We start from the raw sequence: 16,995 nt of genomic DNA on the forward strand, positions 1-16,995 counted from the left end.
GTACAAGTTTTTTGTTTGTTGCATATCCCACTCCCCCGGAGAGTGGGGTCAGAGCCAGGGATCAGCCATTACTGACAGTAACCTTAGAGAAATTAGGGTTACGTGTCTTGCTCAAGGGCACAGACATCATTTTCACCTAGTCAGCTCGGGATTTGAACCAGCAACGTTTCAGTTACTGGTCCAACACTCCGAACCGCTAGGCTACCTGCCACCCTAATGGGTCAAGGGCTTAGCTACAGGGAACATCCAATGTACTACATTTGTGAAGAAAACACAATGAAGGCCACGCTGCATTTCAACATTGTCCCTATTCAAAATACTTTAGATTTGCATGCTTCCTTCCTAGTTTCCTAAACCTGCAGAGCACGTCGGTTTAGAGAAAGTGTAGAGTGTGTCGGTTTTGATATCACTAGATTGGTAAAAGCAACGCAACAGAAGCCTTCCTCTTATCTATCCAATCATGTAAGATCAGGGATCACTTCAAGGAAATTATGGATTTTAAAAAGAGTTTTAACAGGGCCTAAGAATCCAAAGTAGCCCTTTGAGACATCACTAATGAAAAGATCCTGAGTAAACTTATGATCTCAATTTAAAACATAAAAATTGTATCAATTAAAGCAACCATTTTTATTAGATAGTTAACTTAGTGTCTATTAACATTGAAATACAAAAGGCAATATATAATTCTCCACTCCCAATACATTGCAGGCAAATGGTCATATTCACACAGATATTAAGAAAACTAAATATATTTCAATATCAAGTAACAATGATTCAGAAAATTAAATATTTACCCATTAGTAAACCATTAGCTTGAATATTACATTCTTCATAAGAGTTATTGATTTGCTTAGTTGATCTCGGACAATTGTTACATTTAAACAGACAATGAATACATACTCTTGTGAAGGTGACAAATGAAAATGACAAAATAGATAGTTTACATCAATCCATTCACAAATAATTTAGGTGGTGGTCTTCCTCTAGGAAACTTAGGGAAAAATCTATTCTGTTACAGTAGCTCGGTTTCCATCCAATTGACGACAGATTTTCATCCGAATATTCAAAAATCCGCACAAAAACAATACTACACACATTTTTCCACAGGAGTTACGTTTCCATCAAATTGATTTGTGGATAAAATGCTGGGCGTGATGACAATAACTTTTGCGGTTAAATTCCCATTTTCTTTTTAAAGAAAAAAAAAGGAATGGGTTTCCATCGTATTTTCAACTCTACTGATTTTTTGTCACAACAAACGTTGCGTTACATAGAATATGTGCCCATTCTGGTTTAGGCACGTGTGCTCTAGCCAACAGCTCGCAGATACAGTGCAGGTATAGCCTACTACACGATGAGATTATTAAAATGGACAAAAAGAGCAAGATTATGTTTGTCAAACGGCAGCCAAGCATCACCAAAATAAGACCCTCGATATTTATTGGAAAGGAGCATCAAGCCCATCACCTTGCACTTTCACCACCCTGTGAAGTTCATCATTTATTTCATCTGTAGCCGAATAAACTGCATGTTTTCTCAACGAGATGTAGTGGGAGGACCACACAACATGACTCCCAAGTTGTTTTTTTTTTTCTCTCTCGATATGATGGTTATTATTCACCTCTATTGCTTGCGTAATTCATTTCATTGACACAAAAAGAGCCCACCTTGCCTAGAGTTTTTTGTTCTGTCGTAATATATAAAAAAAAAATATTAAAAAAAATCTAACATCTACTTTACACTCATACAAAAAGTTGGATGGAAACCCGGTTATTAAGAAATACTTTACTTGTATTTTTTTAACCACTCAGCACTACCTTATCCAGCTTTGTCTGACAACCACTTCCCCCTGAAGTATAATTTTTTTAAATCAAAGTGGAGCAAAAATCTATTTCGCATTGTTCACGTTTAGTCTTAGTGGCAAATCCATAGAATACAACAAAGCAATCATTTGTAGTTAGGAATTAGGAATGTCAGTCTAACCGATACCTTTTTCACACTACTGAGCTAAGCTGAGCTGTACTGCACTGGCCTGGTTACTCATCCTCCATAGTTGACTGAACCGTACTGGAAAGAATAATGTGAAAAGAAAATACGGCACGGGTCGACACGATACTACTAAAAGGTATTTGTCTCAATTCTCTTTCAATTCTTCCTTCAATCATGTCATTTTTCCCATAAAAAAAAGGTTAAGGCTTGGTTACCGTAGGAACCAATGGCAACAGAGGCAAACTCAATAGGTGACTCCTCACACAGGCATTGGTCAAGGCTTTGGTCAAGGCTTTGGTCAAGGCACAGGTCACGGCTTTAGTTAAAGGTGGAGTCCAATCCAAAATCCAGATGCCACCATACCGTGAAAGGTGTGACTATCAAAGAGTGGGCCTTTAAATTGTAAGCAGAGTCTATTCCGTGCCATCTGCACTAAGATCCCCATTGGTTTGAGATTGAGGCCGAAAAGTTTTTGAATGCATGTGTAGTGATATCACAGACATTGTGAAATAGACCACTTTGAGGATATGAAAACGACAAAACTTTGGTTTCGGGGTGAACTGTCCCTTTAAGTTGTATGGGACAGTATATACTGACAAACCGACCTATATTCAACCCATTCTTACACAACACCAGTCTCTCATTGCCAAAGTCAATAAGCAGACAACAAACACAGAAGGCACTTTCTACAACGTGAAAAGTCTGATAACCAAAGTACCCCGTTTTGACGAGAACTGTCTGAAAAGGCTAACGAAAAGGTGTAAATCTGAAAAGGACATTAGATTGTGATGCGCAAGTATAATGGCAAATGTGCATTTAATAATTACAGTAGCCCTGGTAACTAATAACCTAGGTGATTATCATAGTTCTTCTAGACTGAGTGCCCACTAAACTAAACTTCATGCATGATGCTTTTCATTCAGGTATCACCCTACTGAACGCAAACACTCATTCTCTTCATTAGCATGTTGAAATTGAAGGATGCTGAAAAGGCACCATCGTTGGAGTCCCAACATGTGGTTACTTTACAACACAGTCAGACATGAGAGCAGGTATATACAAAGACTGAATTGACAACAAGCATAAAGCAAACAAAACACGCCATCTTCTTTATGACACGACCAGGACACACACACACACACACACCTAAAAGAGAACATCGACACATACGCGAACAGAGGACATTGCAAAAAATAAAAAGTGCACACATACTGAAAAACATTGCAAGATTTCGCAATCATTCGACTTTCCATTCTGAAAAAGCACAGCGGGGAGAATTTTCTACTCAAGTGCCCTTTTTTTGGGAGGGGGGGAGGGGGGGGGAAGCTGTCAGTTGACCACAGCTCATGTATTTAAAAAAAGAACAGATCCCAGATCAGTCCTTACGGAAGCCCCAGCAGATAGACTGCTGGTCAAGTCAATGGTGGTTTCTTCGACGGAGGCTCCATGGTATGACCTATAAGGGATTGCTGACAGCAGGTTGTGGGGGATCCATCCCCATCCCAGAAAGGTGGTGTGTTGGTGGGCGTTGGATGGATGGAAGAGGGGAAGGGTGTATCTGGGGGGTTAAGTTAGCCCGGGCCTGGGTCTAGTTGTTCCCCTGAAATGCTCCGGAGGCGGCGGAGGAGGCTGCGGAGGTGGCGGCCGTCTGGAAGGACTTGTTGGTGAGCACGCCCTGGGAGAACTCCTGCTGGGCCTTCTGGAAGCTGGCCCCGGTACGCCGGTACTGGCTGTGCACCTGGGAAAGGAGGAGACCCAGGCATTAGGGTCTATAGATTCTATACTGATAGGTGTAGAGGTGGAAGTGCAATGAACTATGGTATTTGTATTATGGCTGGGATAATATACCAGTATCGCGATACTTGTTAGTATCGTGGGCAAGAAAACCAAACACAAAGAAGATTTAACTTCTTTAGGAAAACAGCCCTAATGTTGGAAACAAACGTCATTATGTTGTCATCCAGAGTCACATGTATTTATTTTCCATGCTGTGGCACAACATTTAATTATTATTATTTTTTTTTACATACAGCAGGTTATTTTTTTCATAATTTTTGCCAAAACATCCCGGCCCTAATTTGTAGTGGGATGTAGCAGTCAGTCTTTATTGTCGAATGTAGAACATAAACTGAGCAAGTACGTTAGTCAATTGCAGTCATGTAGAGTACCAGTCATGTGTTCTCGTAAAACGGTATACCGTAGCTTGAACAGAAGTGAACAATGGGATTTGTAGTCATCACGTCGATACAAGTTTACAGTAAAGCACCACGGTCATACTGGAGAAAAAAAAATAGTGCTCAGTCACAAGTAAATAAAAAACAACAACTGTTTTGTCCCCAAGTCTGGATATGTACAGTTATGACATACAGGTAGGTACTGTAACGCCACATACCATCTTCAGTAGGATGACTGACAGCACAGCGCAGACGGTGAAGAAGCAAGCCACCACGATCATGATGGCTCCCACTGCCTTGTTGGTGCTGATGATGGTGAACGAGGCGATCCAACCACTTGGAATCAAAGAGAGGGAACCATACAGGGTCATTCGTTTCATTTAGTCTAATATGTGAATGTATTGTCCAATGAAATTATGTTCTAAAATGTATGTTATTCACAATATTTATAGAATTTCCCAAAATACTCTATTTCATTGACGAAACATGGGGGGGGGGTCTAATTTAAGAAAAATATTTTCAGATAAGTTAATATAATTTATCAACTATTCAAAGCAATGCATCTGTTGTTCTGCTAGATTGTACTAAGCTATTCACAATGAACCACCTGGAGGTCATCCTCAGCGACATTTATTTATCTGTTATTTTACCAGGTAAATTGACTGAGAACACATCCTCATTTGCAGCAACGACCTGGGGAATAGTTACAGGGGAGAGGAGGGGGATGAATGAGCCAATTGTAAACTGGGAATTATTAGGTGACCGTGATGGTTTGAGGGCCAGATTGGGAATTTAGCCAGGACACCGGGGTTAACACTCGTACGATAAGTGCCATGGGATCTTTAATGACCTCAGAGAGTCAGGACACCTGTTTAACGTCCCATCCGAAAGACGGCACCCTACACAGGGAAGTGTCCCCAAATCACTGCCCTGGGGCATTGGAATATTTTTTAGACCAGAGGAAAGAGTGCCTCCTACTGGCCCTCCAACACCACTTCCAGCAGCATCTGGTCTCCCATCCAGGAACTGACCTGGACCTACCCTGCTTAGCTTCAGAAGCAAGCCAGCAGTGGTATGCTGCTGGCATACACCATTCTAACTAAGAGCCAAATTGTAAGCAGAGTAAGAAGCTTCATGTTTAAATCAGACAAAAGGAAAGCACAACTGAACAGATGGATAGGAAGTAAGAAAGACCTGAGGCCTTGGGGGAATCTCAATTGCATTTCCTTGATTCCCAACCTTCTCATACAACGGGTTCCGAGAAGGAGGTGAGGAAAGAGGATGCAAGGAATCAAGCAAATGCAATTTACATTCTCCCCCCTTTTTGAATTGCATTTTTCCCCCAGAAACATCCACTTGGCCGACCTAAACAAATAGGATGGATAGGTGTAAGCAAAATGGTGATGTTTCTGCCTCGCCTCACCACAGGACATAGGGGACCATTCACCATATTGCTTGCTTACACCCACTGTATCTAATTCGCTCAGATCTGCCAACACTGACGATGGGGGGGGTTGTTTCTGGATGGGGTTGTAGTATTGGAAGAGGGCCAGGAGAGGAGAGTTACTGCAGGAAGAGCAGAAGGAGCCAAAGCCTCTCACTTACAGAGGAGTCTTTATGAGGAAAGAGAGACTCTAGTAGGAGGTAATCTGTCATAGACATGACAAGAAGAGAGAGAGCAGAGATGGGCGAGATAGAGAGAAATCTCAAAGGCCGGCATGTACACCTCCGTACGTACACACAGAGGTGCAAAAAAACACGGGCACACACGCACAAAAACACATATGTGCACGCACAACCCCGCTCCACCACCCCACACATACAGATTGCAAAAAAAACTAAACATCTATAGCGTCCCATTCACTCAGACCCACCTGTTTCCCCACTTGGGGATGCCCACAGACTGGATGACGAACAACACCACTTGGCAGAAGAACACAAAGAAGAACAAGAAGAAACTGAAGGAGCTGTCCGTCCTGCAAAAGAAGTGAGAGCGAGGGCACACAGGGTTGAGCGAACTCACATTGGATGTTAATTCCATAACCCGAATCAGGCAGTTCTTTGGGAAGTAAAACCCTTAATTTTACAAACTACTCTGTGCCTCCGTGTCTGGTCCGTCCCTTACAGGTATTTGGCTATTGGACAGGATGCCATCAACATCAAAAATGTCATGATCATTGTACTACTGGACATGAAAGTCAAGACTGAAAAATAATTTCTATTGCAAGTATATAAACCTTCCTTCAACACTGCGCAATGTTAAATCGTTGTCCACCAGTGCAATGCAAATAAATTGGGTGCCAAAATGTGCTTGACGCAAATATGGTAAGAAATGAATTGAGATTGGGGCCAAAACAGGAAAACTGTCCCTTTAAGCTATTCCATAATTCCAACGCAACAGTAGGTCAGTCAATCCTGGTACTCACTTGAAGGCCTTGTAGACGGGTCTGTACCAGCAGAGGAAGGAGCAGGGGGCGAACAGGATGAACCAGAGGATGGACAGGCCAAAGTCCACGCCATACACAGAATCCGCAGTGAAGTAGGCCAAACATGCCAGCAGGTTGAGGAACAGAGTCACGCAGTGGACTGGAGGGAGGGAGAGGGTTGCGTTCATTAGGCACCAAATGGAAGAAAACTGACAAACATGGCGAGGCAACCTGGTCTCATTTTTGTTTTCCGTTGCAAAACGTATGGAATTGTTTTAAGAGGGTCATACCATGGATCATTTAGCTATTTGATTTGGAATTTTATGGCCCGGTACACCTTCAGACGAGTCTTGTGACGTTGTAAAGCAAAACATGTACAACATCTACGCGTTTGTTACAGTCTCAGCTTTTTTGATGGCGGAGTCATATTAGTTTGGAGCCCAAACCGTTCGGACGCTACAGACAGAAGTTGGCGGTACCGACTTCAGACGAGGCCCGTGAAAACGTATCCTGGCCTGACAAACACCGCTGTAGCACTGCCACCTTCCACCGAAGATGCGGGAAGGCCGACATGTGGTGGATTGAGACGCAGCCCGTGCAACAAACAGTATATCTGTAGCTTAAAATGACAGCTTTTCAATGGGGATTTTGCTATTCTGCTCTTTAGACTTCCACGCGGACATAAACTCGATGGGGTATTAAAGAAGGGTGGGCAGTGCGTCACATTACAATATAAGTCAGCATCTTTGCGGTATTTAACAAAGTAACAAACCAGTCTCTGTGGTAGTACTGCATGCGCGCGCACACACACACACACACACACACACACACACACACACACACACACACACACACACACACACACACACACACACACACACACACACACACACACACACACACACACACACACACACACACACACACACACACACACACACACACACACACACACCAGTATACTTACACATCCACAGATAGTAAATCATCTTGCAGACCTTCTGGTACTCCACGGGAATCTCCTCTGAGAAGTCCTGGTAGAAGCAAGGCTTGATGGGAAAGATCTTGGGAAGAGGTGGCCAGTTGTTTTCTTTGCCTATTACAATAGAAAGTCATTGATTAACATTCAATCACTTTTTCCAACAGCTCCATTGCCAAAATGTTAAATGTATCCTGATTGATCCTCCTCTTTCCCAAGAAGATTATTCCATTCATGAATTAGAATTTCAATTCACTTCCTGGCTTGCCTGAAATGAAGTGGGCATTGACCCCCGTCCCTGCTGTAGAGGTAAGGAATGTCAGAGGCAGGGTTGGGGTCAATTGCAATTCCTAAATTACTACATGAAAGTCCTGGAACTTCTGTTATCCTCCTGAATTGTTTAAATTGAAATTGACCCTAAAACTTGTTGAGAAGGTAGGATATCTTCAGAGCGCGAGCGGTGTATACAAGGGCGTGGCCTGTATAGGGAGAGAATAGAGTGAAGGGGAGTGACCTGTGGAGGCTCCCCTGCTCTGAAGTGCCTGCTCTCTGCGATCCAGGTCTGCAGCCTTCCTCTCCAGCTCCTCCTGCTGCCTCAGCAGGCTGGCCTGGGCTGCAGCCGCCGTGGCCTGCAGAGACGGAAGGGGAGAGAGGACAGGTCACATTTTGGCATACATGTATGATAATAATATTAACGTAATCAGTGACTTTATTTTTTTATTTTACCTTTATTTAACTAGGCAAGTCAGTTAAGAACAAATTATTATTTTCAATGACGGCCTAGGAACAGTGGGTTAACTGCCTGTTCAGGGGCAGAACGACAGATTTGTACCTTGTCAGCTCGCGGATTTGAACTTGCAACCTTTCGGTTACTAGTCCAACACTCTAACCACTAGGCTATCCTGCCGCCCCGAAAACACACAAATAGTTTCAGGCAAACAATATATGCTTATGCTGACGGTAGATGTGTCCCCTTTCTGTCCACTGAGGTAATTTCTGGACTATAAATCTGTCCATTTAAGGGAGCCCTTTTGGCACCCCCAGTCAAAAAAAAAAAAAGTCTATATTTTCAGTCTCATGCGAAGACGTTGATGGCTTTTGGTTTCATAGTGAACTAGTGACAAGCGCCATCACTGACCTTTGGGCCGGGCTCTGTGGACGGCTGGAGCACGGCAGGCTGGGAAAGGGTGGTGGAAGCCGGAATGGTGGGCCCTGATAGGCCAGCCTGAAACAGGAAAGACACATGGCAGACTGAAAAAGGTGGGACAAACACCAACACACAATACAGCAATCTGTGATCAACGGGCATCAATCTAGTCCACATGAGTTACTGTAGTTTTAATCAGTGAGTGGTTTGGTTTGTTGTATTACAGAGTGTGTATGTGTGCATTCATGCTAGGGTAAAAAGCAGGTCATCTTACCGTCTGATGGTCTGGGAAAGGGTTAAATTGCTCAATGTGGTCTACACCAGAGTTGGTCACTTGTGTAACTGAGGGATCCTGAAACAAAACAACACATTTTCTCTTCAATATTATGGGCAAATCCACAGTTATGCTTTGACTCAGATGTTTCACTTGAAAATGTATGCCAAACGAAAAACTTTTGATTTCAAAGTTTAACAAATGATACAACTCTATGCACATGGACTACTATGAATGATTTACACAGAATTTCACAAAAATACATTTATTGTAAGAATTGCGCAAATGCATATTTAATGCGACCACGCTTTCCAAAAAAATCTGTTAAATATCTACTCTGAATTAAGATTCAAAGAATTCTGCAGAAAGAATGGGATGTCAGCTATGACATGAAAAAAAAAATTGTTTATTGAACTACTGTAGGTGAATCAGATTTACATCTGGTAACAGAATTACATCATGGGTCCCCGATCTGTACTATACAGAAATGCATAATTATGAATGTCATTCTCTTCATGGTGATGCATCCTGAATGGGTACACAAAGATAAAAATGCAATTATTATTATTTTGCATATTTTGGTAATATTCTACACACTGGCTATTATTGTAATGAGCTCCGCCCCCAAACAAGACTACTTTGTTTCACAAGTTTGGACATTACAGCTCACTATAGTACAGTAGATATGTTAAGTACAGTACAATACATTATACAGTACTGCGCTCTACTTTCCTTTACTGTGTAAATTTGAGAAACATAGACATCTATGATTGGTCCAATTTGGTCTCTCCCTCTTTGTTTAAAGAAAAAACAGTTATGAGCTGAACATAACAATATGCCAGTGGAAGGGAGGACAGTAGCAAGTTACCCAACTGTGGTTTGTGACTACTATGATTTCCCATTGTAGCCAATTCAGTTGCAGTAATTCCAACACTGATTTTTTGATAATTCAGTTACTGATGAAGTGTTTTTATTTATTTTTTAAATCACTTAATAATTAAACAAACTTCATATCAGTAAAAACACAAACTAATTGGTAGGTCTGCCTGTTAGTTTTGTTATTCTCCCTACTCATGAGGGAGAGAAATTAGAAAATATCTTAAAGGTATTTGGATTTTTTGGTAACAGAGTTACAAGGCACAAAGCAAATATTTCTTGAACTTACAAATCATTTCTCCAAAACCAAATATAGGTGTTGATATTAATTGGCATGGGTCTTTACTTCAACATTATTCTGTTTTGATCCATTTCTAATAAAATGTTAAGACTTTTTCTGGTAGATGACCCTTTATCCATCTGTTTGACCAGAAATCAAAGCCTTTTTCCAATCCTGAAAATTAGGAATAAGCAAATGGTTGAAACATTTATATATGCCTTCATTTCTCAAAAAGAAAGACTACTAAGCTTGTACTGGACATGCTCCTATTTGACTTCACATGTTGTTGCTCGTGGGTCCTTTTAGACGGAAACGTCAATATGCAACACTCATTCTTATTATTGCGACATAATCGTCTCATCTAAAAGGCTTATTGATCCGTCACAGGAAAGAATGCGACCGAACATTGAAAATGTTCACGTGACGCACGTAGCCTTTTATTTCAGAGCTCACGTAAAAAGATAGTGCGTATGAATTTTTGTGATATCGAATAGCTCAATACGTTTCATTTCCTGAAGTCAAAAAAAGAAATGTAGCAAAAATGTAAAATCAGGGACAACCACATTCATCCCGGAGTCCAGTTTGACTTAATATTTCAGTGGGCATCAGAGAAAAGATTGATGTTAGCCTAAGCTAGGCTAATTATTTAAAGGACCGTTTAGAAAACTTCCAAGTAAAGGCTGAATGACCCCTGGCCCGAGAGCAGAGCAATACAAACAAACAAAATCCAGAAGAGACATGGGGGTTGATATGAACAGGTAGTCGGTCTGCTCTCAGCACATGATAATGTGTCACACATGAAGTCATGTGACACATAGGCTTTATAATCTGATTTGCGTAGTAGCCATCAGCCCCTCTGACACACCTGGCAGCTTTCCCAAGAAGGATGAAGAGACATCCCTGCCATTTAACAATTCAATCAGTTAAATAGATGGCAAACCTTGGTAATCATGAGTGACCACAAAAATATGGATACAGTGCATTCGGAGAGTATTCAGACTAGAGGTCGACCGATTAGGTTTTTCTCAACGCCACCGATTAATCGGACGATTTTTTAAATGTATTTGTAATAATGACAATTACAACAATACTGAATTAACACTTATTTTAACTTAATACATCAATAAAATCAATTTAGACTCAAATAAATAATGAAGCATGTTCAATTTGGTTTAAATAATGCAAAAACAAAGTGTTGGAGAAGTAAGTAAAAAGGGGAATATGTGCCATGTAAGAAAGCTAACGTTTAAGTTCCGTGCTCAGAACATGAGAACATATGAAAGCTGGTGGTTCCTTTTAACATGAGTCTTCAATATTCCCAGGTAAAAAGTTTTAGGTTGTAGTTATTATAGGAATTTATAGGACTATTTCTCTCTATACCGTTTCTATTTCATATACATTTTGACTATTGGATGTTCTTATAGGCACTTTAGTATTGCCAGTGTAACAGTATAGCTTCCGTCCCCCTCCTCGCCCCTACCTGGGCTCGAAACCAGGAACACATCGAGCGTTACCCATCGCTCCACAAAATCTGCGGCCCTTGCAGAGCAAGGGGAACAACTACTCCAAGTCTCAGAGCAAGTGACGTTTGAAACACTATTAGCACGCACCCCGCTAACAAGCTAGCCATTTCACATTGGTGACACCAGCCTAATCTTGGGAGTTGATAGGCTTGAAGTCATAAACAGCGCAATGCTTGAAGCATTGCGAAGAGCTGCTGGCAAAACGCACAAAAGTGCTGTTTGAATGAATGCTTACGAGCCTGCTGCTGCCTCAGTCAGACTGCTCTATCAAATCATAGACTTAATTATAACATAATAACACACAGAAAAACGAGCCTTAGGTCATTAATATGGTCGAATCCGGAAACTATCATCTCGAAAACAAAACTATTATTCTTTCAGTGAAATACGGAACCGTTCCATATTTCATCTAACGGGCGGCATCCAGAAGTCTAAATATTCCTGTTACATTGCACAACCTTCAATGTTATGTCATAATTACGTAAAATTCTGGCAAAGATCTGGGGAAGGGTACCAAAACATCTCTGTAGCATTGAAGGTCCCCAAGAACAGTGGCCTCCACTATTCTTAAATGGAAGAAGTCTGGAATCACCAAGACTCTTAATAGAGCTGGCCGCCCGGGCCAAACTGAGCAATCAGGGGAGGACGGCCTTGGTCAGGGAGGTGATCAAGAACCAGAAGATCACTCTGAGTGACAGAGTTTATCTGTGGAGATGGGAGAACCTTCTAGAAGTACAACCATCTATGCAGCACTCCACCAATCAGACCTTTATGGTAGAGTGGCCAGACAGATGCCACTCCTCAGTAAAAGGCACATGACAGCCCACTTGGATTCTCTGTTCTGATGAAACCAAGATTGAACTCATTGGCCTGAATGTCAAGCGTCACGTCTGGAGGAAACCTGGCACCATGCCTACAGTGAAACGTGGTGGTGGCAGCATCATGCTGTGGGGATATTTTTCAGTGGCAGGAACTGGGAGACTAGTCAGGATTGAGGGAAAGATTAACAGAGAGCGAGATCCTTGATGAAGTCCTGTGAAGTCCTGAGCACTCTAGAGCAGGTTCTCAGACTGGGGCAAAGGTTCACCATCCAACAGGACAACAACCCTAAGCACACAGACAAGACAATGCAGGAGTGGCTTCGGGACAAGTCTCTGAATGTCCTTGAGTGGCCCAGCCAGAGTCCGGACTTGAACTCGATGGAACATCTCTGGAGAGAACTGAAAATAGCTGTGCAGCGATGCTCCTCATCCAACCTGACAGAGCTTGAGAGGATCTGCAGAAAAGAATGGGAGAAACTCCAGAAAATACAGTTGTGCCAAGCTTCTAGCGTCATAATCAAGAAGACTCTAGGCTGTGATCGCTGCCAAAGGTGCTTCAACAAAGTACTGAGTAAAGGGTCTGAATACTTATGTAAATGTGATATATATATTTTCTTTTTTGCTTTGTCATTGTGGGGTATTGTGTGTATATTGATGAGAAAATGTTATGAATTTTAGAATAAGGCTGTAACGTAACAAAATGTGGAAAAAGTCATGGGGTCTAAATTCCTTCAGAATGCACTGTATGTTTGAGGTAGTTTGGGAGACAAATGATGACAGCAGAAACATACATAAGCCAAATAACGATAATAAGGTGTAGGCATAACCAAACAAGAAATACAAGACGGGACGCTCTCTCAACAACACAGTAATAACAACCAGGGAGTGGTGTTGTCTATAGAGAAACCAGTAAACTAGCCTAGCAGCCTACTAGAAAGTAGACTTTGACAACGTTACACCTATATAGGCCACCATGGCAGTGTGTGTGTGTGGTCACCAATGATTACCAAGGTGTTCCAGTTTCACAAACCCACAGCTAAAGGCAAACTCGTATCTAATCCAACGGCGAGTCAGACTTCATATCCAAATTCATAATTGAGTAATAACGCCCAGAATTGCAATATCAGACATGTGAACAGCAGCTGTGAACTGTAGGCTGAGCTATTTGTTCAGGCGCATACACACCCCGCAAGCAAACAGTCAGTACCATTGCGAACTAGAGACAGCGAAAGTACAGGAAGAGCGATTGCTTTGCAACTCTTAGCTACCATTGAAGTAATTGTAGGTCTGAATCAAAATGTGACGTGGTTACAGTAATACTGTTTTTCACTTTACGAGAAGTAAACACAGAGCGTGCTATATAGCCTACTTGGTATTTGGTTTCTGTAAATTCTGATTGAAACAGTGGATATGATTAGTTAAGCCTAGATTTTGCATTCTGTCAACATTACACACTAGGCCAGTCCTTTAACTGATGGCAAACGTACTGAAAATTGGCATTTTACACTAAAGTATGCAGCATTCTATATGCAGAGGTATTGTTAGAATATACTGTAAAATACTCAAATGGGACAATGCAACCACCCTACTGTTTAATGGACTTACCAGCTGTGGCTCTAGCCAATAGAAGAAGTTTGATCTACTCTACATAGTAATGAGTCACAGGAAACATTACAGAATTTTGCAGAGTTGCAAGATCTGTAGCATTCAGTCGGACAAATTCAGCCTACTGCTCTTGATCAAAGATAATTTATATTCATGCCAAGCCTATATGCCATCTTGCTGCTGTGCAATTGAGTTTGTTCAGCTTATCTCTCTCACACTTCCTTGATGACCAGTGTGGCCATAAGCATGTTAAATTAATTTTGTTAAAGTCTATAGAGATAGGCCATTTGTAAAAAGGTGCAGCTGAACTGTAGACCTACAGCCTAGACATCATGGAAGCAATGAAGTAAGTCCACACAGCCTGGTCTCAAACTAGACGTAACATAGTACAGTAAACGTACATCCAGGACACTCAAATTACACTGAACAAAAATGTAAAACACAGCATGTAAAGTGAAGTCACCAGAAATGTCACCCATTGAGCGAGTTTGGGATGCTCTGGATCGACGTGTACAACAGCATGTTCCAGTTCCCACCAATATCCAGCAACTTCGCATAGCCATTGAAGAGGAGTGGGACAACATTCCAAAGGCCACAGTCAACAGCCTGATCAACTCTATGTGAAGGAGATGTGTCGCGCTGCATGAGGCAAAATGGTGGTCACACCAGACACGGACTAGTTTGCTGATCTACGCCCCTACCTTTAAAAAAAAAATCAAATTTCAAATCAAATTTATTTGTCACATACACATGGTTAACAGATGTTAATGCGAGTGTAGCGAAATGCTTGTGCTTCTAGTTCCGACAATGCACTAATAACCAACGAGTAATCTAAACTAATAATATCAAAACTCCTACCTTATACACACAAGTGTAAAGGGATAAAGAATATGTAAATAAAGATATATGAATGAGTGATGGTACAGAACAGCATAGGCAAGATGCAGTAGATGGTATTGAGTACAGTATATTTTACTTAAGGTAACTGTGACCAACAGATGCATATCTGTATTAACAGAAATCCATAGATTAGGGTCTAATGAATGTATTTAAATGAACTGATTTCCTTATATGAACTGTAACTCAGTCAAATCTTTGAAATTGTTGCATGTTGTGTTTATATTTTTGTTCAGTATATGTGTACACTTCTGTGTGTGTGTGCATGTCTGTGTGTAGGATTTTTGTGTACCATTTTAATTAGGAAAGCAACAGTATTCTGATGCCCTGTGTATTTACTTGAGAGTGTGTGTAAGACTATGTTTTTCTGTCTGTCTACCTGTGAACTGTCTGTAAAATCTTTGCAATTGTAGCATGTTGCATTTATATTTTGGTTTTGTGCATAATTATATTTCAGGTCATCATGAATCTCATCACGGGCAACTTCTTACTACTTTTTAGCTACTTAGCATGTTAGCTAACACTTCCCTAACCCTTACCCACACTGACATTAGCCAACTAGTTAGTGTTAGCAATGATGCTTCAGAAGAGATGGGAAACTCCACTGGAATCGTATTATGTATACATAATGCCCATGCTACGTCAACAGGCTGTGCGGTGCATTCTGGGGTATTTTGGGACAAAGAGAATTGTCCTTCAAGGAGTGAATGGGAGTCAATTGAGCACTAGCTCAACAACCCAACGTTAGCATGAATTTCATCAACATCACAAATATTTTCCGAGATGTGAGATAATTAACTTGCTCTCTGTATTATTGTATAGCTTTGGAATCGTGACATCACGTACTGTCAGGGAAAATAGGCAAGCTTCTCGACTCATAACCTGACTCTGAGAAGGGATTGCGTGACAATTATCTTAGCAACCGCGTGATGCGGCATAACAACTGAACACAATTGGTTGATAGTCTGCTGCTTGGGGTATTTTTTTTACACATTCCTCCATTGATTGCACAATGGGGTTCCGATCTCTTTTCTCTAATATCTCTGGTGTTAGCAACCTAGCTAATGTTGCCCCAACAAATATGAATTTGTAACATATCATACACTTTGCAAATTCATAACATATCATACAAAATGGATGATGGACATCCACAAATTAATGCATATCATATGAAACGGAACATATATCAGACCAATTGGAGTGTATCGGATTTACATTTACTATGATATGTCTACCCCTGAGTCCAGGTTGGTTCCCATCTAAAGGTAAGCTGAATTGTGTAGGTTTCGGTTGATGAAAAACAGATGACACAGACAATGTGCTCACTAACAGTAGCCTACCCCAAGATCGTATAGCCTATGCCATGGCGTGCTAACTTGTGGAATTCCATATTATTTTGAAAAGAAGTAGTAGACCAGTCTGTCTATCAGCTTGTAAACGATTTACTTTATCAAATTTGTATTTAGCCACATTTGCAACTTCCTGTAGCTGAGAGAATGGCGAAACCCCACCCTCATTTGCAGAAAATGACAAATTAGAGGCTGAAGCTTTGTCAATCATGCCACGTCGCTCGAATTAAACCCGGAATACACCCAACATGTTTCTTTGTGTTACTTTTTAGCAAATCTTGGTTAAAAGTTAGCAGCAACTTTGTATCAACTCTAGTGTGGAATGAAAGGGTCTTACTTGGAAAGGGTTGACATTGGACGAATCTGCAAATGGGTTATCGTCAAATCCCGACATTTTAATGGCGTTTTATAGATCTCCTCAAAGTATAAACAATACAAAGCCCTCCTGTCGTTTGATATGCTCCTTTTTATCGCACTGGTAACTTCCTGAAATGGAGTTTAATGCGCAGACGTTGGTTACGTATGAGATGACGTCTACCTACGTAATTTGGCTAGTCAAGTAAGGCCTTTAGATCAAAATAGGTGTTTCGGGAGACCGCATGTCTCCGATTTATTTACAAAGCAAATAGACAAAACATTTGTGCAATGTCTTTAA

The 16,995-nt window shown here is 41.2% G+C and overlaps 1 protein-coding gene across 1 annotated transcript; it reads right to left on the reverse strand.

The window, feature by feature from the left end:
• Positions 1 to 603: 603 nt before the first annotated feature.
• Positions 604 to 16,843, reverse strand: scamp2 (secretory carrier membrane protein 2). The gene is made up of 9 exons (XM_064930463.1): positions 16,678 to 16,843; positions 8,990 to 9,067; positions 8,707 to 8,793; positions 8,083 to 8,197; positions 7,557 to 7,685; positions 6,590 to 6,749; positions 6,038 to 6,139; positions 4,382 to 4,499; positions 604 to 3,727 (listed from the first exon to the last, which is right to left on the reverse strand). The coding sequence occupies exons 1-9, from the start codon at positions 16,732 to 16,734 to the stop codon at positions 3,578 to 3,580; spliced, it is 996 nt and encodes a 331-aa protein (XP_064786535.1). The 5' UTR covers positions 16,735 to 16,843; the 3' UTR covers positions 604 to 3,577.
• Positions 16,844 to 16,995: the final 152 nt, after the last annotated feature.

This window comes from Oncorhynchus masou, chromosome 22 (assembly GCF_036934945.1).
Source record: "Oncorhynchus masou masou isolate Uvic2021 chromosome 22, UVic_Omas_1.1, whole genome shotgun sequence".
NCBI classification, from domain to species: Eukaryota; Metazoa; Chordata; class Actinopteri; order Salmoniformes; family Salmonidae; genus Oncorhynchus; species Oncorhynchus masou.